Here is a 27,164-nt window from a genome sequence, read left to right as displayed (position 1 = left end):
TATGAAAACACAAAAAACCCCGAATAGCCAAAGCAATCTTGAGAAAGAAGAATGGAACTGGAGCAATCACCCTCCCTGACTTCAGACTATACCACAAAGCTACAGTCATCAAAAGAGTATGATATTGGCACAAAGACAAAATTATAGATCAATTGAACAAAATAGAAAGCCCAGAGATAAATCCACACACTTATGGACACCTTATCTTTGATGAAGGAGGCAAATATATACAATGGAGAAAAGACAAGCTCTTTATTAACATGTGGTGCTGGGAAAACTGGCCAACCACCTGTAAAAAATGAAACTAGAACACTTTCTAACACCAAACACAAAAATAAACTTAAAATGGATTAAAGATCTAAATGTAAGACCAGAAACTATAAAACTCTTAGAGGAAAACATAGGCAGAACACTCTCTGACATAAATCACAGCAAGACCTACTCCATTATCCACCTCCCAGAGTGATGGAAATAAAAGCAAAAATAAACAAATGTGACCTAATTAAACTTAAAAGCTTTTGCACAATGAAGGAAACCATAGGCAAGGTGAAAAGGCAGCTTTCAGAATGGGAGAAAATAATAGCAAATGAAACAACTGACAAAGAATTGATCTCCAAAGTACGCAAGCAGCTCATGCAGCTCATCAATACCAGAAAAACGAGCAACCCAATCAAAAAAGTGAGCAAAAGAACTAAACAGACATTTCTCCAAAGACGATATCAGTTCAGTTCAGTTGCTCAGTCATGTCCAACTCTTTGCAACCCCATGGACTGCAGCACGCCAAGCTTCCCTGTCTATCACCAACTCCTGGAACTTGCTCAGACTCATGTCCATCGAGTTGGTGATGCCATCCAACCACCTCATCTTCTGTCATCCCCTTCTCCTCCTGCCTTCAATCTTTCCCAGCCCCAAGGTCTTTTTCAATGAGTCAGTTCTTTGCATCAGGTGGCCAAAGTACTGGAGCTTCAGCATCAGTCCTTTCAATGTATGTTCAGCACTGATTTCCTTTAGGATTGACTTGTTTGATCTCCTTGTAGTTCAAGGACTCTGCAGATGGCTGGTGAACATATGAAAAGATGTTCAACATTACTCATTATTAGAGAAATGCAAATCAAAACCACAATGAGGTGTCATCTCACGCCAGTCAGAATGGCTGTCATCAAAAAGTCTACAAACAGTAAATGCTGGAGAGGGTGTGGAGAAAAGGGAATTCTCTTACACTGTTGGTGGGAATGGAAACTCATACAGCCACTATGGAGAACACTGTGAAGATTCCTTAAAAACCTGGGAATAGAACTCCCATACAACCTAGCAGTCCCATTGCTGGGTATATACACTGAGGAAACCAGAATTGAAAGAGACCCATTGAACCCCAGTGTTCATTGCAGCACTGTTTACAGTAACTAGGACATGGAAGCAACCTAGATGTCCATTGGCAGATGAATGGATAAGGAAGTTGTGGTACATATACACAATGAAATATTTCTCAGCTATAAAAATGATCACATTTGAGTCAGTTCTAATGAGGTGGATGAAACCAGAGCCTGTTATAGAAAATGAAGTAATTCAGAAGGAGAAACACAAATCCTGTATATTAATACATTTATATGGAATTTGGAGTGACAGTATTAACAATCCTACATTCAAGGCAGCAAAAAAGACACAGATATAAAGAACAGACTTTTGGACTCTGTGGGAGAAGGCGAGGGTGGGATGATTTGAGAGAATGGTACTGAAACATGTATATTATCCTGTGTGAAATAGATAACCAGTGCAAGTTCAGTGCATGAAACAAGAGTACCCAAAGCCAGTACTCTGGGACAACCCAGAGGGATAGGGTAGGGAGAGATGTGGGAGGGGGGTTCCAGATGGGGAGACACATGTATACCCACGGCTGATTCATGTTGATATATGGCAAAAACCACCACAATATTGTAAAGTAATTATTCTCCAATTAAAATAATTTATTAAAACATAGAGTATTTCTGTATCTCCAGTTATATGACATCCTTTTATTTCTCAAAGAATTTGGAATAATTTATGAGAGAAGTTAGAAAATTTTACTCAGTGACTTGGTATTCCTGTTAATATTTTTGAAGTGCTAGAAGTGATTATTTCTCTCTCCATTTTGTTTACCTAAGAAACCGTTTGTTTCCTGAGTGTAAAGATAAATTTCAACTTAGATCATGCATGAAGAAACTTATTTTGAGTTGAAAGAGTAGATATCAATGAAGTTTGTACTGAATAAAAAATAAGGGTGTATGAAAAGATGTTGTCCTTTGAATATTTTAATCTTGGTAAATAACCTGATTATTTCTTTTATACTTTTTAACTTATATTTGTTTATGTGAGAATTACCACAGGCCCTTGAGCCTGATCTGAATGTGTGCTGGCTTTTAGTCTGTTTCTCACTCCCTGTGTGCCTGGATGCCTAATGTCTAGGGGCAGGTCACAGTAGGCTGTCCCTCGTACTTTATGTCAGACTGCTCTCCCACTGTCATTCTGCTCTCCACGCTCCACGAGTAACTCCATGCTCAGCCCTGTCCACATCCCTACCTGGGTAATCTCAGAACTTCTGGAAAGGAGAAGTAGCTAGCCCTCAACAAAAAGTCAGCAACAGCATCTGATGAATAAGAAAGACAAAAGATTAATTGGAGTTGTTTCAGTTTATTTTCTGATGCTTCTAGGTTTGCTTTATTTCTTTATGTTATATTTAACCTCTATCAAAATATCTTCCATTATTGATGCAGATTTTGAATCATTTAGTTATATCAAAATAATGAAAAAATTGGGAAAATGGTGCTTTTTTCCTTTAATTTTGAGGAATATTTCTTTCTTTTGGTATTTTGTTTTCAATATCCTCCTCTTTGTTTCTTTCAGTAGATATCCCTGATGCAGTTTTTATTCAAGCAACCTATGGAAAATGCAAATTGGCCAGGGCCCAAGAGGACTATATTTCTTTGGATGTAAAACATGCCTTCACCAACTCTGGTATGAAGAAAAACAGTGAAGACTCTGAAAGTGAGCCTGATGATTTTAAAGATATAATGCCGTTTACCCCGAAGCCTCAAACACTTAGACAAAGAATGGCTGAAGAAACAAGTACGTATTTAATCTATTTGTAGTATATGAATATTAAGGCATTTTTCAGTAGAATATATTATGGTAAGTATAACCATAAAAACATAATGTAGTATCTGCTGTTCTAAAATATTTTAAGTTTTGTTTTTTTTATACCAATATCACTGACATCATGACTTCTAAAATATTTTATATGTCTGTATCAAAATGTTATCCAGGGTACAATAATGTTTACTGTTATCTGATCTCCACTTGATCGTTCTTGACAGGTTAAAAAAATTTGTAGAGTTTTCGATAAAATATTTTTGATATTGAAGACTTCCATTGTCACTTTTATAAGATTTTTTAACATGGAAGCATCTATAGGGATTTCAGGTCTCATATATTAAAATCTTCCCTGCCCTAGTAAAAAGTTTTCCTCAACCAGTAATCATTATGTCTCAAAGAATATTTTCACATTTCTCATTTATTAAGAGGAATATTTTACCAAATTTTTGTCACTTCAGATAATACCATTTCTGAATGGTATTTTGGTTCCTATTAACCTGGAAATTATTTTTGATACATATATAGATTCTCAGGCATAATTGAGAATCTCTGATGAAACCAAGTGTTTCATTTTTTCCCAATTTTTTTCTTAAGTGAGACTGCCATGTTTTCAGTGAGACAGTGTGGTGATAAGTACAGATTTTGAAGTCAAATTGCTCAAATCAAGGCCTGATTTCAACACAGTCCTTTGATACAGGGTTATGTTATATAACCTCGCTATCTATATTTCTTTGTTTGTAAAGAGAGGATACTAATAGTGCCTTCCTCCTAGAATTAGGTATTGGGAAGAAAAAGTTAACACATAAAAAGTGCTGCTAAGCCATTTATAAGCTCCTGAATTGCTGATTGCTGCTGCTATTAGAATGGCTCAAACAGTAAGGAATCCACCTGCAATGCAGTGGACTTGGGTTCGATCCCTGGGTTGGAAGATCCCCTGGAGAAAGGAACCCACTCCAGTATTCTGGCTTGGAGAATTCCTTGGACAAAGGAGCCTGGCAGGTTACAGTCCATGGGGTCGCAAAGAGTCGGACACGACTGTGCAACTTTTCACTTCACTTTAATTAGAATGGAAAAATATGGAATATTTATACATCAACTTTTTTTTCCTAGAAACTAGAAATGAAGAAACAAGTGATGATAGTCAAGATGAAAAAAATCAAGATATTTGGGAGCAGCAGCAGATGAGGAAAGCTGTTAAAATCACAAAGGTAGTAATTTTTTATACCATATGTATTAGTTTCATTCCATATGTATTTGTGGTAACAAATTACCACAAACTTGATGGCTTAAAACAACAGACATTTATTCTCTCACAGTTGTTGAGACTAGAAGTCTCAATTCAAGGTATTGGTAGGAATGTGCTCCTTTTGAAGCCCCTGGGGAAGAATCTTCCCCCCCCTTTTTTTATTCTTTTAAAAATTGAAGTAGAATTGACATACAGTATTTTGTTAGTTTCAGGTGTAGAAAACAGTGATTGACTTTTAAATACATGATGAAATAAATCACCATGATAAGTCTAGTAGCCACCTTTCACCATGCAAAATTATTACAGCGTAATTGAATATGTTCCTTAAGCTATATATTACATCAGGGATCCCCAGCCTCTGGGACATGAACTAATACCTTCTATCAGATCACTGGCAGCATTAAATTAGGAATAAAGTGCACAATAAATGTAATATGCTTGAATCATCCTGAAACTATCCCCCACACTCCTGATCTGTGGAAAAATTATTTTCCACAAAATCCGTCCATGGTGCCAAAAAGATTGGGGACCACTATATTACATCCCTGTGACTTATTTATTTTATAACTGAAAGTTTGAACCTCTTAATTCGCTTCACTTATTTCCCCCTCCCCTTGGGCAACCATCAGTGTGTTCTTTGTATCTATAAGTTGTCTGTTTTGTTTTCTTTATTACATTCCACATATAAGTGAGATCAAAGAGATTGTCTTTGTCTTGTTACACTTAGCATAATACCCTGTATATCCATCCATGTTGTGACAAATGGCATGATGTCATTCTTTTCTATGACTGAATAATATTCCATTGTGTGTATACACACACACACACACATATGAGACTTAGCCAATAGCTCATTGGGTAAAGAATCTACCTGCAGTGCAGGAGACACAGTAGATGTGGGTTTGATCCGTGGGTCAGGAAGATCCCCTGGAGAAGGAAATGGCAACCCACTCCAGTATTTCTTGCATGAAAAGAAATCCCTTGGACAGAACGGCCTGGTGGGCTACAGTCCAGAGGGTCGCAAGAGTCAGACACAACTGAACTACGAAGTACGCTCATGCACACACACATGCATGTACACACAGACCACATGTTCTTTATCTGTTTGTGTATCAGTGGACACTTACATTGCTTCCTTATCTTGGCAACTGTGAATAATGCTGCAGTGAGCATAGGGTTGCTCAGAACTTTTCACATTAATGTTTTTATTTTCTTCAGGTAATTACCTAGAATGAAATTGCTGGATGATATGGTAGTTCTTTTTTTTTCACGTGTTGAGAAATCTCCATGCTGTTTTCTCTGGTTGCTGTACCAGTGTACATTCCCATGAACAGTGCACAAGGGATCCCTTTTTTCTACACCCTTGCCACAACTTATTTGTTATCTATGTGGCTATGTCAGGTCTTAGTTGTGGCATACCCAGACTTTTCTCTAGTCGTGGTGTGCAGGCTCCAGAGCATGCAGGGTCATTAGTTGTGGCACACAGGCCTAGTTTCCCTGCAGTGTGTGGGATCTTAGTTCCCCAACCAGGGATCATACCCACTTCTCTTGTATTGGAAGGCAGACTCTCAACCACTGGACCACCAGGGAAGTTCCATTTGTTGTCTTTTTGATAATAACTGTTTTAATAGGTGTGAGGTGTCTTATTGTGGTATTGATTCGCATTTCCCTGATGAGTAGTGATGTTCAGCATCTTTTCATGTGTCTGTTGGCCATTTTAACTCTTCATTGAAGAAATATCTTTTCCAATCTTCTGTGGATTTTTTGATCAGGTTTTTTTTTTTTTTTTTAATATTGAGGTGTATGAGTTCTTAATGTAATTTGGATATTAACTATTTATGAAATATATCATTTGCAGATATCTCCTCCCATTCAATAGGGTGCCTTTTTGTTTTATTGATGATTTCCTTTACTGTGCAAAATGTTTTTAGTTTGTAGTACCATTTGTTTATCTTTGCTTTTATTGCCCTTGCCTGAGAAGGCATAGCCAAAAAAAATATTGCTGAGATTGATGTCAAAGATATATCATTTATGTTTTCTTCTAGGAGTTTTATGGTTTCAGAAATGATTTTTGTAAATAGTGTAAGAAGGTGGTCCAATTTCATTCTTTTGCAAAAATGTAGCTGTCCAGTTTTCCCAGCACCATTTTGTTGAAGAGGCTGTCTTTTTTCCTGAAGAAGGAAATGGCCACCCACTCCAGTATTCTTGCCTGGGAAATCCCATGGAGAGATGAGCCTGGTGGGCTACACTTCATGGAATCACAAGAATTGGAAACAACTTAGCGACTAAACCACCACCCCTGTCTTTTCCTCATTGTATGTTCTTACCTTCTTTGTTATAGATTAACTGACCATATAAGCATGCGTTTACTTCTGGGCTGTCTGTTCTGTTCCATTGATTTATGTGTCTCTTTTTGTTCCAGTAATATGTTGTTTTGATTACTGTAATTTGAAATCTGGGAGCTTGATATCTCTAGCTTTGCTCTTCCTTAAGAACTCTTTGGCTATTTCAAGGTCTTTTGTGGTTTCACATAAATGTTAGGATTATTTGTTCTTATTCCATGAAAAATTTCCTTGGTATTTTGGTGTGCGTGCTCAGTAGCTTTAGTCATGTCTGACTCTTTGCAACCCAATGGATTGTAGCCCCCCAGGCTCCTCTGTCCATGGGAGTCTCCAGGCATGAGTACTGGAGTGGGTTGCCATGCCCTCCTCCAGGGATCGAACCCATGTCCTGTGTCTCCTGCATTGAAGGTGGATTCTTAACCCACTGGGTAGCCCAGCATTTTGGTAGGGATTGCCTTGAATCTCTCAGTGGAGAATTCGTTCTTGCTTTGTCTAAGTTCTGGTAGCTCCAGGTATTCCTTGCTTTGTGACCGCATAATTTCTGTCTCCACCTCCTTCTTTACACGGCTTTCTCTGTGCCTCTGCTTAATGTCTGTCTTATAAGGATACGTGTCATCAGATTTAGGGCCTGCTTGGATAATCCAGAATGATCTCATCTTGATATTTTTCACTTAATTACAACCCCAAAGACTCTATTTCCAAACAGGGTTATATTCAGAGGTTCCACGAGTTAGGACATAGACCTAACTTTGGGAGGCCATCATTCAGCCCACTATACCATGTACATCATGTTCTTTTCCCACTAGATTATAAATGCTTTCCATATATTGTAAGCCCCTTGAGGCAACTATATCTTTTTTACTTTTAATTTTACAGTTAAAAGTATGGTAGATGCCTAAATGTGACATTCAAACAAATAAATAGGGTTAAAACAAAACTAACAACAGAAAGCATTACACTTGGGGTCAGATGTCCTGGATTTGGGTTCTGACTTTACCACTAAAATACACTCTCCATGAAGTCAAGAATTATTAACTATTTTTTTCAGTGTTATATCCCATAGTCCCTAATATGGTGAGAGCTCAATAAATACTCGTATACTCTGAGAAAATAATTTCATTTTTCTAAATCTATTTTCTCAGCAATAAAATGGAAATTATAAAGTTTGAATGATAGTGTTACCTACCTGAGCAGGTGGCTATAAGGCTCAAAATTATAATTATTTTAATTTTAAAATTTTAAAATTATTAACAACTTTATTTTTAATCTTTTTAGTAGGAGTGCTTTGAAATTTGTTTTGCTGTTTTAAGTAAGAAAATTTTTGATAGTCTTCATGTTATTAAAACTAAAAAGCTAAGTATAAGTAAGCCTTCAGTTGTAGAAGTCTCTGAGCCATTCTATTTTCCAGTTATTTGCAATCTGAATTATTTTTTTTCACTACTATTAATAAGAACAGAAATATTTGCTTGGTTTTTTTCCTTCCTTTTTTTTTCTTTCTTTTGATCAGAGATGTTTTTGGTTGTTTCTCTTTCTTTGTAATGTGAAATATATTGTGTTACAACATGTATTACCCAGGAACGCATTCCTTTGCAAGTAAGAGAAAACCCAAATAATGGTGGCTTAAACAAAATTAAAAGCTTTACCCTACAAACCCACCAGCAGACTACTATTTGCTATCCTTTCACTCAACTGGAGTTAGATGGCAACTTCTATCATGAAAACACAAATATTTGGTTTGTTGCTGTTCTTAATTTACTTTATTGAAGTTTAGCTTATTTATAATATTGTAATTTCTACTGTACAGCACAGTGACTCAGTTTTATATATACATTCTTTTTTCATATTCTTTTCCATTATGTTTTATCACAGGATATTGAATATAGTTCCCTGGGCTATAGATTAGGACCTTCTTGATTATCTATTCTATACATAAGTTTCATCTGCATCTGATACTTCAAAAGTCCCAATCTGTCTCTTCCCCATTTCCCCTGCCTTGGGAAGCACAAGTATGTTCTTTATATCTGTGAGTCTATTTCTGTTTCATAGGTAAAAGTCCATTTGTGTCATATTTTAGACCTAACGTTTAAGTGATATCATATGGTATTTGTCTTTCTCTTTCTGACTTCCTTCACTTTGTATGATGATCTCTAGGTCCATTCATGTTGCTACAGATGGCATTATTTCATTCTTTTTTATGGCTGAGTAGCAGTCTATTCTATTAGTACATATGTACCACTTCCTCTTTATCCATTCATCTGTCAATGGACATTAGATTGTTTCCATGTCTTGGCTATTGTAAATAGTGTTGTGGTCAACATTGGGGTGCATGTATCTTTTTGAATTATATTTATCTTTGGATATATGCTCAGGAGTAGGATTGCAAGATCATATAGCAGCTTTATTTTTTGTTTTTTGAGGAACCTCCATATACTGTTGACCACAGTAGTTGCACCAATTTACATTCCCAACAACAGTGTAGCAGGATTCCCTTTTCTCCACACCCTCTCCAGCATTTGTTATGTGTATACTTTTTAATGATGGCTGTTCTGACTGGTAGTCATGTACATGTAGTCATGTACAGATTTGAGAGTTGGACTATAAAGAAGGTTGAGCACCAAAGAATTGATGTTTTTGAATTCTGGTGCTGGAGACGACTTGTGAGAGTCCCTTGGACTACAAACAGCTCAAACCAGTCAATCCTAAAAGAAATCAATCCTGAATGTTCACTGGAAGGACTGATGCTGAATCTGAAGCTCCATTTCTTTGGCTCTCTGATGTGAAGAGCTGACTCAGTGGAAAAGACCGTGATGTTGGGAAAGACTGAAGGCAAAAGGAGAAGGGGTCAGTCGGCAGAGGGTAAGATGGTTAGATACTATCACCCACTTGATGGACATGAATTTGAGCAAGTTCTGGCAGAGGAGCCTGGCATGCTGCAATCCATGGGCTTACAAAGAGACAGACACTGCTAGTGACTGAAAAACAGCAACATGCTGACTGGTGTGAGGCAGTACCTCCTTGCAGTTTTGATTTGTATTCTTATAATGGTTAGCAGTGTTGAGCATTTTTTCATGTGCCTGTTGGCTGTCTGTGTGTCTTTTTAGAAAAATGTCTATGTAGATCTTCTATCCATTTTTTGATTGGGTTGTTTTTGTTGTTATTGTTATTGAGTTGTATGAGCTGTTTGTAGATTTTGGAATCTCCCTGTCAGTTGGATCATTTGCAAATATTGGGTTGTTCAAAAACTTTGTTCTGGTTTTCTCATATTTGGCCAACCCAATATTTTCTTCTACCATAGGTTGTCTTCATTTTGTTTATGGTTTCCTTTGTTGTACAAAAGCTTATAAGCTTGATTGGGTGCTACGTATTTATTTTTGCTTCTATTTCTAATTTGCTTTGACATAAGAAAATATCTTAAAAAAAAAACTGTATAATTTATGTCAGAGAATGTTTTTCCTATGTTCTCTTCCAAGAGTTTTCTGATGTCATGCTTTACATTTAAGTTTCTAAACCATTTTGAATTTATTTTTTGTGTATGGAGTTAAGAGTATGTTCTTACTTTGTTAAATTACATGTGGCTGTCCAACTTTTCCAACACCACTTGCTGAAGAAATTCTTTCCTCCATTGTTGCATTCTTGCCTCCTTTGTCAAAGACCAGTTGGCCATAGTTGTGTGGATTTATTTCTTAGTTTTTTTACATTGATCCACATGTCTGTTTTTGTGCCATTATCACACTGTTTTAATTACTGTAGTTTTATAGGATTGTCTGAAGTTTGGGAGGGTCATGCCTATAGCTTTGCTTGTTTTCCTCAGGTTTGCTTTGGCAATTCTGTGATTTCATATGGATTATTTGTTCTAGTTTTGTGAAAAATGTTGTAGGTAATTTGATAGGGATCACATTAAATCTGTAGATTGCTTTGAGTAGTATGGACATTTTAACAATGTTAATTCTTCCAACTCAAGAGCATGGGATGTCTTCCATTTCTTTAAATCATCTTCAGTTTCCTTTACTAATGTTTTATAGTTCTCAGCACATAAGTCTTTTACCTCCTTGGTGAGGTTTATTTCTAAGTATTTTTTTGTGATTTTAAAAGGTATTATTTTTATTCTTTCACTTTCTGATAGTTCCTTGTTAGGGTAAAAAAAATGCAACCAATTTCTGTGTGTTAATCTTGTATCCTGGCTAGTTCAAGAATTTAACAGTTCTAATAGTTTTTGTGTGGGTTGTTATGGTTTTCTATTATCATGTTACATTTTCAAATGGCAATTTTTCCTCTTCAGGTCCAGTCTGGATACCGTCTATTTCTTTTTTTTGTCTGTTTGCTTTGGCTAGTACTTCCAGTACTGTGTTGAATAGAAGAGGTGAGAGTGGGCATCCTTGTCTTGATTTAGATTTTACCAGGAAGGCTTTCCATTTTTCATCGCTGAGTATTATGTTGGCTGTAGGTTTGTAGCTTTTATACATTGTAGTGTGTTCCCTCTGTACCCAGTTTCTTAAGAGTTTGTATCATGAATGTTGAATTTTGTTAAATGCTTTTCCTACATCTATTGAGAAGATCATGTAGTTTTGTCTTTTCTGTGTCAAATGTGGTTAATCACATTCATTGATTGATTTATGCATGTTGAGCCATCCCTGTGATCCTGGGATGAATCCAACTTGGTCATAGTTTATGATCTTTTCTATGTGTTGTTAGATTCAGGCTGCTAGTATTTTATTAGGACTTTTTGCATCTATATTCATCAAAGATAGTGGCCTGTGATTTTCTTTTTTTTATAGTATCTTTATCTGGTTTTGGTATCAGGGTAATAGTGGCTTCATAGAATATTCTTGGGAGTTCTCCCTCCTTTACAGTCTTTTGGAAGATTTTGAGAGGGATCAGTATGAGTTCTTTTTTGAACTCATTTGCCTGAGGAGCTATTAGGTCCTGGGCTTTTGTTTGTAGGGAGGTTTTGTGTTTTTTTTAATTGCATATTCTGTTTCACTTCAAGTGATTGGTCTTTTCAAAGTATGTTGTTTCTTCTTGATTCAATTCTGGTGACCTGTTATGTTTGTAGAAATTTGTCCATTTCTTCCAGGTTGTTCAGTTTGTCAGTATATAATTGTTCATAGTGTTTTCTTACAGTTTTTTTTTTTTATTTCTGCAATATCAGTTGTGATTTCTCCTCTTTCATATCTCGCTTTGTTTATGTGATTCCTCTCTCTTTTCTTCTTGGTGAGACTGGCTAGAGGTTTGTCAATCTTATTTATTCTTTCAGAGAAACAACCCTTGTTTTTATTGATTAAAATCCCTACTTTATTTCCTCTCTGATCGTTATTATTTTCTTCCTTCTTCTGATTTTGAGTTTTGTTTTTTCTCCTTTTTCTAATTCTTGAGGAAGTCCTATATCACTATGAACTGCCCTCTAAGCACTGCTTTTACTGCATCCTATAGATTTTTATATGGTTATCTTTTCATTGTAATTTTTCTCAAGGTATTTTTTTAGTTTCTTCTTTGCTTTCATCATTGACCCATTGGGGTTTTTTTTTGTTTTTTGTTTTTGAGACAAGTTCTTTAGGCTCCAGGTAATCGAGTTTTTTGTTTGCTTTGTCATTTCTATTTCTGTGGTTAATTTCAGTTTCATGCTGTTGTGGTCAGAAAAGCTGCTTCAAAAATTTCTGTACTCTTAAATTTGTTGAGCCTTCTTTTGTGCCCCAGTATGTGGTCAACCACAGAGAATGTTCCATGTGCACTTGAATGTATATTGGGGTTTTTTTAAATATAATGTCCTGAAAATATCAATTAAGTCTAAATGTTCTAGTGTATCATTTAGGATTTCTGTTGCCTTATTGATTTTCTGTCTAGAAGACCTGTCCATTGATACGAGTAGGTTATTAAAATCTCTTACTATTATATTCCTGTCCATTTCTCCCTTTAGTCTGTATTTGTTCTGTGTAATCGGGTGCTCCTGTATTGGGTGCATATATGTTGATTGTAATATACTCTTCTTATGTTGATTCTCTCATCATTATATAGTGTCCTTCTTTATCTTTCTTTATGACCTTTGTTTTCAAGTCCATTACTGATACCCATGCTTTCTTATTATCATTTCTGTTTGCATGAAATATCCTTATCCATCCGCTCACTTTCAGTCTGTGTGTTGTTCACCCTAAAGTGGGCCTCTTGTAGGTAGCATATTGTGGGCTCTTGTTTTTTAATCCAGTCTGCCACTCATTGTCTTTTGATTGCAGCATTTAGTCCATTGGCAGTTAAGGTGATTATTAATAGATACATATTTATTGCCATTTTTATCCTTATTTTCCAGTTGATTTTTTATTTCTTCTTTATTATTACTTTTTTCCTTTTGTGGTTTGATGATTTCTTTTGTATTATGCTTGTGTTCTCTTCTTACTGATTTTTGTGACTCTGTTGTCTGTTTTAAATTTGTGGTTTCCGACTCTTTGTGACCCATGGACTATACAGTCCGTGGAATTCTCCAGGCCAGAATACTGGAGTGGGTAGCCTATCTCTTTTCCAGGGGATCTTCCCAACCCAGGGATCGAACCAAGGTCTCCCGCATTTCAGGCAGATTCTTTATCAGCTGAGCTACAAGGGAAGCCCAACTTGTGGTTACCCACACTGTTTTCAAGTATGTTAACCCATTACTATATCTACTTCCTTGAGGCTGATAGTCATATGTCCTCAAACACATTCTAAAATTTAAAAATCTATGTATTTTACTTTCCAACTTGGCATTTTATGATTTTGATGTCCTCTTTTACATCTTCATGTTTATGCTTTTGCTGTTCATTTTGTTTATCATTGCTTTCATAAAAAATGTTTTTTGTGAAATTTAATTTAATATGTATACTGGCTCATTTAAGTGATTTCCTTTCCATTTTGGATTTTCTCTTTTTTCTCTTTTCTATAGATTATTGCTTCTTTGCTAGGATAGATTAATATTGCTGTTATTCTTTTAGTTTTTTCTCTTCTGAGAAATTCTCTCTCTCCTATTCTCAATGATAATCTTGATGTGTAGAGTATGTTAGGTTGTGTATTTTTTTCCTTTCTGGACTTTGAATATATTTTGCCACTCCCTTCTAGCCTGCAACGTTTTCTATAGAGAAATCAGTTAATAGCCTTATGAGGGTTCCCTTGTAATTAACTCTTTGTTTTTCTCATGCAGCCTTTAGAATCCTATCTTTATCTGTAACTTTTGCCACTTTAATGATAATATGTCTTGGTGTATGTCTGCTTGAGCTCATCTTGTTTGAGACCATGTGCTTCTTATGGGCTTCCCAGGTGGCTCAGTGGGTAAAGAATCTGTCTGCAATGCAGGAGATGCAGGTTCGATCCCTGGGTTAGGAAGATTCCCTGGAGGAGGACATGGCGACCCACTCCAGTGTTCTTGCCTGGAGAATTCCATGGACAGAGGAGCCTGGCAGGCTACATTTTGTGGGGTTCCAGAGAGTTGGACATGACTGAAGTGACTACTGTGCTTCCTATGCCTAGATATCTGTTTGTTTGTTTAAGTTTGGAAAGTTTTCAGCCATAATTTCTTGAAATGTGTTTTCTATCCCCTTTTCCCTTTCTTACTTTTTCCAGTTATGCATAGATTGGCATTCTTTATATTATCCCATAATTCTCACATTGCTTTCATTTTCTTCATTTGGTTTTCTGTCTGCTGCTCTGATTGGGTGATTTCCATTATTCCATCTTCCAGAACACTTATGTATTCTGCATTACTCATTTTCTGTTTATATTGCCTTTAGCTCAGCTTTCATCTTGGCAAGTGAGTTTTCTAATTTTTCTCGGCTCCTCTTTCTAGTTTCTAGTTTATTTTTTAGAGTAGTCTGTATAATACAGACTTTCTTCATTCCTTTCTTAATTCCTTCAGTATTTCCATTATCTCCTTTTTGAAATCAGTGTTTATTAGACTGGAGAGGTCTGTTTCAGTGATTGTTCTTTTAAGGCAATTCTCTTGATCTTTTAATTGAGAGTCGTTCTTTGTCTTCATTTTACTTATATTTCTATTCTGCCATCTTGATTGAAGCCTCTGGTATTTGTTTTTTTGAGAGTATATTAGATCATAAATAGAACTAGCTTTAAAAACACTGAAAACCAAACTTTTGTGGAAAATGAGATTTTGTAATTTGCCTCTTGCATGTAAGTTTAAAGTTCTAAATTTTAAAACTGTATGATAATTTTAAAAACATTTTATTACCACCATAAAAAATGTCAGAGGCATGGAATTTTAAGCTGGTGAGACCTTAGTGTATCCAGTCTGCTTTCATGGTATTAATATTTGGAGGACTAATGAATGTTGAAAACAACACAAATTTTCATATTATTTTTAGGGACAAGACATAGATCTTTCTTGTAGCCGTGAATCTCAAACAGTGAAGAAGTTTGATGCTTCCATTTCATTTCCACCAGTAAGTTTAGAAATTATAAAGAAGCAACTAAATACTAGGTAAGTAATATTAATTTCAAATTTTACAGTTGTTATAGACATTTAGTAGTGAAAAAATTAGCACTATAATATTTTTAATTGAGACGTCCCTTGGTGCTGCAGTGGTTAAAAATCTGCCTTGCAGTGCAGGGGACTTGGGTTCAGTCCCTGATCAGGGAACTAAGATCCCACACGCAGGGCAACTATTGAGCCTGTGAGCCACAGCTACCTGACACAGCCATAAATATAAATATATATTTTATTAATTATTAAATGATGATATTAAAGAGTTACAGGAAAAATTAGCATCACCTGTGTTACTGCACTAACATAACTGATCCTTTTTTGTATATGTCTTTCAGTGTTTATAATAGATATATCATGTAGTTAAAATCAATAAATAATATCAACTCCTGCTTTTTTTAACTTACTGTTTTTAATCTGCATTTATCTACATTGTTAAATAGCCCTCAATTTTTAAAAATAGTATGCTGGAAGTTATGGCCGCAAGATGGCAGAATTAGAAGCCCCAGACCTCGTTGCCCCACAGAGATATCAACTGAACAACAGCATACTATCCAAAAAGCGTTTATGAGTACCCCAGAAATCAGGAAGTTGTAGTATCCCAGGGAAGCTCAAAGCCAAGATTAGCCACATTGTAATCGGTGAGAAAAGCCATTTCATTCTAACTGCATCTAGCCACTCTAGCAAGTCAGCACCGCTTTCGATGGAGAGAAAAAAACCCGACTCCTAGCTTTTCCTTTGTAAGGGAAAGAGCGGAACATATATTCTATATTCTAGAGGTACTGCCCAAAGGACTTGTCTCTGTCTGTCTCTTGTCTGTCTCAGAGCACTGTTGGAGAACCATCATACATTACATTCCTGAGGGCCACAGAGGACAAGAATGAGCCAAGCAGCCTGTTGCAGAGCCAGAAAGCTTTCAGTACTGCAAACACCAGGGGGACCAAGAGACCTTAAAATCCTGGAAAACCCACAAATGTCTCTAATTGGGAAATCTCTAGAAACCCTGAGGAGAATCATCCCTCATGAAAGGTTTGAGAAGACAGTCTTCCCCATACTACACCACTGGGAAACTTTATCCAGGCTAATTGAAATGCACTTAAAGGATACAGCTTCAAATAGGGGAGAAACTGCCCTTACGTGCATTTTCAAATACAAAAAGTACAACATAAAGATAACCAGACATGTGAAGAAGCAAGGAAACCTGGCCCAGTTAGAGGACCAAAATTAATTTCCAGAACCAAAAGAAACAGAGGCCTATGAATTACCTGACAGAGAATTCAGAATGATCCTCTTAAAGAAGTTTAATGTGCCATAAGAGAGCACAGACAACTAAAGAAATCAGGGAGATGATACATGAACAAGGTTGGAATAACAACAGAAATGGAAACTGTAAAAGAACCAGAGGTTCTGGAGCTGAAAATATAATAACTGAACTGAAAAATTTACTAAAGGGGATCCAGAGCAGACTCTTATCAAGCAGAAGAAACAAGTGATGACCTCAAAGAATAGTCATTTGAAATTACCAAGTTAGAGTAACAAAAAGGAAAAAAGAATGAAGAAAAGTGAAAAAAAAAAAATAAGGGATTTACATGATGCTATCAAGCAGAATGTCATATACTTTATGGGAATCCAAGAAGGAGAAGAGTAGCAGAATGGGACAGAGGGCTTATCTGAAGGTATAATGCCCAAGCACTTACCAGCCTGAAGAAGGAAATGGGCATTCAATTTCAAAAGCTAAAGAACTCCAGCAAGGAGTCTTACAAGGAGGCTTACACTGAGACAAACTTCCTAGATACAAAGAAAGAATTAAGTGACAAAACAAAAGGACCTTGTCATGTCCAAGGGAGTCCCATAACATTATCAGGAGGCGTCTCAACAAAGGTCTTCTCTGTTAACAGACCAGAAGAGAGTAGGAAGATATATTCAAAGTACTGAAAGAAGGAAACTGCCCACAGAGATTACTATATCTAGCAAAACTATCCTTCATGAAGGAGAAATAAAGACCTCAGATAAACAAAGCTGAGGGAAAAAAAAAAAAAAACAAAGCTGAGGGAGTTCATCACCACTAGACCTGCCTTACAAAAATTGAGGAAAGATATCCTTCAAGTTGAATGAATGGACACTGTACAGTAGCATGAGGCACATAAAAATACAGAGTTCTCTGGTAAAGGTAAATGTACGTGTAAGTGCAGAATCCTGTAATACTGTAAGAGTGGTATGACAATCAGTTTTAATTCAGAAATTGAATTTAAAAGGTAAAAACACAAAAATAATTATGATGATATGTTAATGCATATAAAAATTTTAATGTAATTTGTGGTATCAATAACAAGAGGTGGCAGGGGAGATGTAAAGAAATAGAGTTTTCATATGAGATTGAAGTTAAGATGTTTTCAGTTTAAAAGAGATTACTGGAATTGCAATATTTTTTGTAAACCCCATGGTAAACATAAAAGAAATATCTATAGAAGATATGCAGTGGAAAATGAAAATGACCCAGAACACATCCCTAAAAAAATAAAATAACAAAGCCCAAAGCAACAAGAGAGGAAGAGGGACAAAATAAGACAAAAAGCAATTTTAAAATGGTAATCATAAGTCCTTCCATATCAGTAATTACTTTAAATATAAATGGATTAAATTCTAGAATCAAAAGATGTACAGTGGCTGAATGGGTTGAAAAGAAAAGCAAGATCCAGTAATTCCCTGGCAGTCTAGTGGTTAGGGCCCAGGTTCAGTCCTTGGTCAGGAAATTAATATCCCACAAGCCACCCAAGCCAAAAAAAATAAAGGTAAGATACAACTGTATACCATCTGTAGGAGTCTCACTTAGACTCAAGGATGTATACGGAATGAAAGTGAAAGTCTTGCAGAAAGATTCCATGCAAACAGTAAACAAAAGAGAGCAGGAGTGGCATTACTTAGAGAAAAGGATTTTAAGTTAAAAACTACAAGAGACTATGAAAGCCATTGTATAATATAAAAGGATCATTCATTGGGACAGTATAGCAGTTATATACATATATATGTGTGAGATGGCCTCACTGCCTAATTCTACCAAACATTTAATAATGAACTAACACCATTCCTTCTCAAACTCTTCCAAAAAACTGAAGAGGAGGTAACATTCCCAAGCTCATTCTCTGGGGTCAGCATTACCCTGATCCCCAAAATCCCAAAGATAGCACAAGAAAAGGAAGTTAGTAAACCAGTATCCTTGATGAATATTGATGTAAAAGTTCACAATAAAATACTTGCAAATGTAAGTTAAAAGGATTATACGCCATGACCAAGTGAGATTTATTCCTAGAATTATGAGGGTGTTTCATAAGAAAATCAGTGTGATACACTATATAAACAGAATGAATGGTGAAAACCACACGATCATCTCAGCTGGTACAGGAAAAGCCTTTGATGATGTTAAGTGTGCTTTTGTGAGAAATTGTTACTACTTCAACATAATATAGACCATATAGGAGTAATGGACAGCTAATATCATATTTAGTCGTGGGAAACTGAAAACTTTCCCTGTAGGGTCAGGAGCAAGGCAAGGATGCCTATTCTTGTCTGTTGTATTCAACAAAGTATTGAAAGCCCTAGCCAGAGAATTCAGGTGAGAATAAAAATAAAAAGACATCAAAATAGGAGAGCAAGAAGTAAAATTATCTCTGTTGACATGATCTTACACATGGGAAAACCTGAAGACTGCATTTAACACAAAGAAACAAACACAACCCCTGTTAGAGCTAATAAATCTAGCAAAATTGCAGGATGAAAATCAGTTGTTTCTGTGCATTAACAATGAAAAGTCCAAAAATATATATTCAGAAAATATTTACAATAGCATCAAAAAGAATATAACTTAGGAATTAGTCAAGGGGTGAAAGTTTTATACACCAGAAATTATGAAATATTGCTGAAAGAAATTGAAGACATAAATTAATGGAAAGGTATCCATGATCATGGTTTAGAAAATTTAATATAGTTAAAATGTCCATATCACCCAAAGCAATCTATAGATGTAATGCATTCTCTATCAAAATCCCAATGGCATTTTTTGCAGAAATAGGGAAAAAAATCCTAAAATACCTTCAGTTCAGTTCAGCCGCTCAGTCATGTCCGACTCTTTGTGACCCCATGGTCTGCAGCACTCCAGGCTTCCCTGTCCATTACCAACTCCCAGAGCCTACTCAAATTCATGTCCATTGAGTCTGTGATACCATCCAACCATCTCATCCTCTGTTGTCCCCTTCTCCTCCTGCCTTCAGTCTTTCCCAGCATCAGGCTCTATTCCTATGAGTTGGTTCTTTGCATGAGGTGGCCAGAGTATCGGAGTTTCAGCTTCAGCATCAGTCCTTTCAGTGAGTATTCAGGACTGATTTTCTTTAGGATGGACTGGTTGGATCTCCTTGCAGTCCTAGGGACTCTCAAGAGTCTTCTCCAACACCAATATATGTGGAATCTCAAAGGACCCAAGAAAGAAAAAACACAAGCAATAAAAGCAAAAATAGTTGGAACTATATGAAACTAGTTTCTGCACAGCACAGAAATAATAAACAGAGTGAAAAGGCAGCCAACAGAATAAGAGAAGATATTTGCAAACTGTATATATGATAAGCGGTTAATACCCAAAATATGTAAGTAGTTCATATAATTCAACAACAAACTACCCAGCAGAAAGATGGTCAAAGGATTGGAATAAACCTTTCTCGAAGACATACAATTGGTGAAGGAACATGAAGAGATGCTCAACATCACTAATCATTAGAGAATTACAGAACATAACCTCACTCTAGGGGATCTTCTCAACCCAAGGACTGAACCCACAGTTCCTTCATTGGCAGGTGGATTCGTTACTACTTGAGCCACTTGGGAAGCTCTGTATGATGTGTTGCAGTGGTGAAGAATCCACTTGCCAGTTCAGGAGGTGCAAGAGACCCCAGTTCAATCCCTGGCTCAGGAAGATCTCCTAGAGTAGGAAATGGCAACCCACTCCAGTATTCTTGCCTAGAAAATTCCATGGACATAGGAGCCTGGTGGGCTATAGTCAGTGGGTTCACAAAGAGTCAGACAGGACTCAGCAACTAAGCACATAAGCAAAGTAGTCAGACTCTTAGAAACTAAAAGTAGAATGGTGGTTGCCCCATGTGGAGGGGAGTCGAATGGAAAGTTGTTGATCAATGAGTATAGAGTTTCAGTTCTGCAAGATGAAAAAGTTCTAAAGATCTGTTATACAGCAGTGTGCATATAGTTAATACTACTGTAATGTACTTTAAAATGGTTAAGATGGTAAGTTATGTACTTTTTACTACAGTAAAAATTATAAACATATAGTGATGTTTTGTTTATCCATATAGTTGGTATATTGCATTTCTGTGTTAGATGTTTTGGTTTCTAAATTTGTCTATTATAAATAATGCTACAGATAATGAACATTTTGTTCCTATAAGTTATTTAAACTATAATATTATTTCTTAACATAAATTTGCAGGGAAAGTTAACTGCAACAAAAGTTACATTTTTATAAAAAATATAAAGTTAAAAGGTTATATTTTTAAGGTTTTTGGTACAAATACATTTCTAAAGCATAGCTAACCGTTATCTATTGCTATTAATAGTTATCTCTTGGAGTTCCCAGGTGGTCCATTGATTAAGAGTACACCTTGCCAATGTAGGGGACACAGATTCAATCCCTGGTCTGGGAGGATTACACATGTCATAGGGCAGCTAAGCCTGATGTGCCAGGCTTCTCTGTCCATGGGATTTGCAAGGCAAGAATACTGGAATGCACTGCCATTTCCATCTCCAGGGGATATTGCCTGGAGATCGAACCTGCATCTCCTGTATTGACAGGCGGATTCTGTACCACTGAGCCACCAGGGAAGCCCATAAGGAGATTAGCAAAAGTTTAATTTTTTTAATTGTTTGATTCAGGTCCAAATACTATGAATTTGTTTCATTGTTAGTTAATTCTCTAATTCTAAAGTACTCACAGTGTCAAAATAGGTCACAAAGCAAAAAATTCATACCAAATCATAGCATGCTCAAATGACTTTAATACCAGCTCCTGGGTTGGGAAGATCCCCTGGAGAAGGCAGTGGCTACCCACTTCAGTATTCTTGCTTAGAGAATTCCATGGACAGAGACCACAGTCCATGGGTTCCCAAAGAGTTGGACATGACTGAGTGACTGACACTAACTAACAGATAGCTATATTCTAAGGAAGACCACAGACTGATCTAACAGTAATTCCACATGGACTCTTATGTTTCAAATATAAGACCACTGAAGCATCAGAAATGACAAAAACCCTTCTTAAGGATATGATTGAGGTTGAATGTTCAAACTACCACCAAATTGCACTCATCTCACACCCTAACAAAGTAATGGTCAATATTCTCCAAGTGAGGCTTCAACAGTACATGAACTGAGAACTCCCAAATGTTCAAGCTGGATTTAGAAAAGGCAGAGGAACCAGAGATCAAATTGCCAACATCCACTGGGTCATAGAAAAAGCAAGAGAGTTCCAGAAAAACATCTACTTCTGCTTCATTGACTACAATAAAGCCTTTGACTGTGTGGATCACAACAAACTTGAAAATTCTTTAAGAGATGGGATTACCAGACCACCTGACTTGCTTCCTGAGAAATATGTATGCAAGTGAAGAAGCAACAGTTAGAACTGGACATGGAACAACAGATTGGTTCTGAATTGGGAAAGGAGTACATCCAAGGCTGTATATTGTCACCCTGTTTATTTAATTTATGTGCAGAGCACATCATGCAAAATGCTGCACTGGATGAAACACAAGCTGGAATCAGAATTGCTGGGAGAAATATCAATAACCTCTGATAGGCAGATGACACCACCCTTATGGCAGAAAGTGAAGAGGAACTAAAGAGCCTCTTGATGAAAGTGAAAAAGGAGAGTGAAAAATCTCAACATTCAAAAAATGAAGATCATGGCATTCGGTCCCATCTCCTCATGGCAAATAAATGGGGAAACAGTGGAAACAGTGAGAGACTTTATTTTCTTGAGCTCCAAAATCACTGCAGATGGTGACTGCAGCCATGAAAATAAAAGACATTTGCACCTTGGAAGAAAAGCTATGACCAATCTAGACAGCATATTAAAAAACAGAGACATTACTTTGCCAACCAAGGTCCATCTAGTCAAAGCTATGGTTTTTCCAGTAGTCATGTGTGGATGTGGGAGTTGGACCATAGAGAAGGCTGAGCACTGAAGAATTGATTGCTTTTGAACTGTGATGTTGGAGAAGACTCTTGAGAGTTCCTTTGACTGCATGGAGATCAAACCAATCAATCCTAAAGGAAATCAATCCTGAATATTCATTGGAGGTTCTGATGTTGAAGCTGAAGCTGCAATACTTTGGCTACCTGATGCAAAGATCCAAATCATTGGAAAAGACCCTGATGCTGGGCAGGATTGAAGGCAGGAGAAGGGGACGACAGAGAATAAGATGGTTGGATGGCATCACCAGTTCAATAGATGTGAGTTTGAACAAGCTCCAGGAGATGGTGAAGGCCAGGGAAGTGTGGAGTGCTGCAGTCCATGGGGTCGCAAAGAGTCGGACACGACTGAGCGACTGAACAACAATAACAACAAGGACATTATTAAGACATCACTTACGAAGCTGTGCTGGAAAACTCACCTGAAATGGGACAAGGTCTCCACCTTGCCTAGAAGCTCCCTTACATCTCTTCAAAGCAGGAGACCCTATGCTGCTAAAAGTGTGAAAAAGAGCAGTATCCTGAGCAGCAGCTTGAAGAGAAATGGAAAGAATTCAGTGGTCCTCAAGATTGAGGAGTATCAAAGAAAAGGAGGTGTTGAGCCTAGCAGGGCCCTGTGGAGCTCCTAGGTATTGAGGCCTTTTTTTTGTCCCTCATTTATTATAGGCTAGACTCTAGCTTCCATGACGTTATCTCAGTTCTAAATGGCAGAACAGTTGCTAAACAAAGGAGGAACAGCAATGAAACCACCTGAGGCAAGATTAAAGGTCCAGAGAAGCTTGTCAAGATTAGGAGACTGGACCAACTAAGATCCTGCACTCACATAGCCTTGTCTAATCAAGACTAGGTTGTGTGCAGCTCCGTTACATCTCTTCTAAGCAGGAGACCTGAAGTGTGAAAAAAGAGCACTGTCCCAGACAACAGCTTGAAGAGAAATGGAAGGCAGTGAAACCACCTGAGGCAAGATTAAAGGTCCAGAGATGCTCATCAAGATTGGAAGACTGGACTACCTCAGACCCCGCACATACCCCACCCTTTGAAACATTGCAAAAGAAAGACTGTTAACTGCCTATATAAAGTAAGTACACATATGGAGGAGGGCATGGCATCCCACTCCAGTACTGTTGCCTGGAGAATCTCATGGACAGAGGAACCTGGCGGGCTACAGTCCATAAGGTCACAGAGTTGGATATGACTGAAGAGACTTTGCACAATTTTTCTAGAAGGTCACCTAGTTTATGTATTCTGATCAATCCACACTAATTTCTCCTCTAAGACTACCCTGAGATTAGCTGTAGCACCTAAAAATCTCTCCGTGTCCTATGCTACCTTTCCCTTTGAAGCCTCTCTTATCGTGGAATTTTCCTTTGCTCCACACATCTTATAAACCCAGATTTGTATGATTGTCAGTTTCCTTGGTGATCTTTATAAGGTAGCTCTGAAAAAATTTTCATTAGACTGCTACTTACTATAATAGAAATAAATTTGTAATATAAAGCAATTTTTATGTTTATTTTCTATTTATTTAGATTAACATTACTACAGGATACTCACCGCTCACATCTAAGAGAATATGAAAAATACATACAAGATATCAAGAGCTCAAAGAGTACCATCCAGAACCTAGAGAATTCATCAAATCAAGCTCTAAGTTTTAAATTCTATAAAAGCATGAAAATTTATGTGGAAAATTTAATTGACTGTCTTAATGAAAAGGTATGTGTCTATAAATATTGAATCATTTCCTTTTTATAGAGAAATTCCCTTACCATGCAATTTTTTTTTTTGTTTTTTAGTTTAAATCCCATAACTAGGTACTTCATCTAGGATTCTTCCTACCTATTTTTGACATACTGGAATGCTAAGTATTCCCTTAATATTGGACAGTTAGGTGTTTTTTGTAATTGTTTTGCAACATGTAAATAGCAATATTTACATGCAAATAGAAGAAATATGGACAAAGGTTTGTGACATTGTACAGGAGGCAGTGATCAAGACCATCCCCAAGAAAAAGAAATGCGAAAAGTCAAAATGGTTGTCTAAAGAGGCCTTACAAATAGCTGAGAAAACAAGAGAAGCTAAAGGCAAAGGAGAAGAGGAAAGATATACCCATCTGAATGCAGAATTTCAAAGAATATCAGGGAGAAATAAGAAAGCCTTCTTCAGTGATCAGTGCAAAGAAATAGAGGAAAACAATAGAATGAGAAAGACTAGAAATCGCTTCAAGAAAATTAGAGATACCAAAGGAATATTTCATGCAAAGATGAGCACAATAAAGGACAGAAACGATATGGACCTAATAGAAGCAGAAGATACTAAGAAGAGGTGGCAAGAATACACAGAAGAACTATACAAAAAAGATCTTCATGACCCAGATAACCATGGTGATGTGATCACTCACCTAGAGCCGGACACCCTGGAATGTGAAGTCAAGTGGGCCTTAGGAAGCATCACTGTGAACAAAGCTAGTGGAGGTGATGGAATTCCAGCTAAGCTATTTCAAATCCTGAAAGATGATGCTGTGAAAGTGTTGCACTCAATATGCCAGCAAATTTGGAAAACTCAGAAGTGGCCACAGAACTGGAAAAGGTCAGTTTTCATTCCAACCCCAAAGAAAGGCAATGCCAAAGAATGCTCAAACTACGACACAACTGTACTCATCTCACACACTATTAAAGTAATGCTCAATATTCTCCAGGCGAGGCTTCAACAGTACATGAACCAAGAACCTCCAGATGTTCAAGCTGGGTTTAGAAAAGGCAAAGGAACCAGAGATCAAATTGCCAGCATCCACTGGATCATAGAAAAAGCAAGAGAGTTCCAGAAAAACATCTACCTGTGCTTCATTGTCTACACTAAAGCCTTTGACCGTGTGGATCACAGCATACTGTGGAAAATTCTTCACGAGATGGGAATACCAGACCACCATACCTGCCTCCTGAGAAATCTGTATGCAGATCAAGGAGCAACAATTAGAACTGAACATGGAACAACAGACTGGTTCCAAATTGGGAAAGGAGTACGTCAAGGTTGCGTGTTATCACCCTGTTTATTTAACTTAATGTAGAGTATGTCATGCAAAATGCCAGGCTGGATGAAACACAAGCTGGAATCAAGATTGCCGGGAGAAATATCAATAACCTCAGATACACAGATGATATTACCCTTATGGCAGAAAAAGGAACTAAAGAGCCTCTTGATGAAAGTGAAAGGAGAGTGAAAAATCTGGCTTAAAACTCAACATTCAAAATATGGAGATCTTGGTATCCGGTCCTATCACTTCATGGCAAATAGATGGGGAAGCTATGGAAACAGTGATAGACTTTATTTTCCTGGGTTCGGAAATCACTGCAGATGGTGACCACAGCCATGAATTTAAAAGACACTTGCTCTTTGGAAGAAAAGCTATGACAAACTAGACAGCATATCAAAAAGCAGAGACATTACTTTGCTGACAAAGGACCATCTAGTCAAAGCTGTGGTTTTTCCAGTAGTCATGTATGGATGTGAGAGTTGGACCATAAAGAAAACTGAGTGGCAAAGAATTGATGCGTTTTAATTGGATTGGAGAAGACTCTTGAGAGTCCCTTGGACTGCAAGGAGATCAAACCAGTCAGTCCTAGAGGAAATCAGTCCTGAATATTCACTGGAAGGACTGATGATGAAGCTGAAGCTCCAATGCTTTGACCACCTGATGCAAAGAGCTTACTCATTAGAAAAGACCCTGATGTTGGGTAAGATTGAAGACAGAAGGAGACGGGGATGATAGAGGATGAGATGGTTGTATGGCCTCACCGACTCGATGGACAAGAGTTTGAGCAAGCTCTGGGAGGTGGTGATGTACAAGGAAGCCTGGCAGGCTGCAGTCCATGGGGTCACAAAGAGTCAGACACGACTCAGCAACTGAACTGAACTGACTAAAATAGCAATATAAATTTTAAAAATTCTGTCTGTTTAAGAAAAGTCCTAGAAGTTGAATTACTAAGTCAAAGTGTCTAAATATATTAAGGCTTATGAAACATTGCTAAATTATCCTTCAGAAAAATTCTATCAGTTTCTAGTGTATTTAGTTTTTACATATTTATTTTGATCTCACAAGTCATTTGTTTTCTTAACACATATAGTTTTCTTCTAGTGAATTATTTGTGTCCTTTGCCCTGCTATCTTCTTGTTCATACGATGGGTTTGTTTTTGTGGGTTTTTTCCCTTTTTCCCAGTATATGATGAACAGCTTTCTATTGCTTGAAAATTTTAGTGCTTTATCCTAAAATTTGATGTAGGTAAACATTCCAATTTGTTTTGTCTTTTAATTTTGTTGAGGTGGTTTTTTCATATTTATTGTTGTTTAGTCACCAAGTTGTGTCCGACTGTTTTTGACCCCATGAACTGTAGCCCGCCAGGCTTCTTTGTCCATGGGATTTCCCAGGCAAGAATACTGGAGTGGCCTGCTGTTTCATTTTCCAGGGGATCTTCTTGACTCAGGGATCAAACCCACATCTCCTGCTTGCCTGGCAGATTCTTACTGCTGTGCTACCCAGGAAGTCCTTTTTTCGATATTAGGTGTGCTTTTTGTTTTTTTCTTTTCAATTTTTAGTTGAAGTATAGTTGATTTACAATGTTGTGTTAGTTCCTGGTGTATAGCAAAGTGATTCAGTTATATATATGTATGTTCTTTTCATATTCTATTACATTATGGTTTATTTCAGGATATTGAATATAGTTTCCTGTGGTGTACAGTAGGATC

General features: G+C 37.0%; 1 protein-coding gene across 7 annotated transcripts in view; it reads left to right on the top strand.

Annotated features, from left to right (window-relative positions):
* Positions 1–27,164, top strand: part of GCFC2 (GC-rich sequence DNA-binding factor 2) — an 81,540-nt gene that overhangs the window by 18,500 nt on the left and 35,876 nt on the right. For 6 of the 7 annotated variants that reach the window (XR_010662341.1, XR_010662343.1, XR_010662344.1 and 3 more), the window contains exons 3-6: positions 2,881–3,102; positions 4,240–4,337; positions 15,051–15,166; positions 23,950–24,136. Coding sequence is in view for 4 of the 7 variants with exons in the window: in XM_065929224.1 (XP_065785296.1) it covers positions 2,881–3,102; positions 4,240–4,337; positions 15,051–15,166; positions 23,950–24,136 (623 nt within the window). In the remaining 3 variants the exon portion in view is untranslated. The remainder of the gene's footprint in view (positions 1–2,880; positions 3,103–4,239; positions 4,338–15,050; positions 15,167–23,949; positions 24,137–27,164) is intronic. The other variant, XM_065929223.1, reaches the window with a different exon arrangement.

This window comes from Muntiacus reevesi, chromosome 3 (genome assembly GCF_963930625.1).
Source record: "Muntiacus reevesi chromosome 3, mMunRee1.1, whole genome shotgun sequence".
Taxonomy (NCBI): Eukaryota; Metazoa; Chordata; class Mammalia; order Artiodactyla; family Cervidae; genus Muntiacus; species Muntiacus reevesi.
This window is presented reverse-complemented; position numbering and strand designations above follow the sequence as displayed.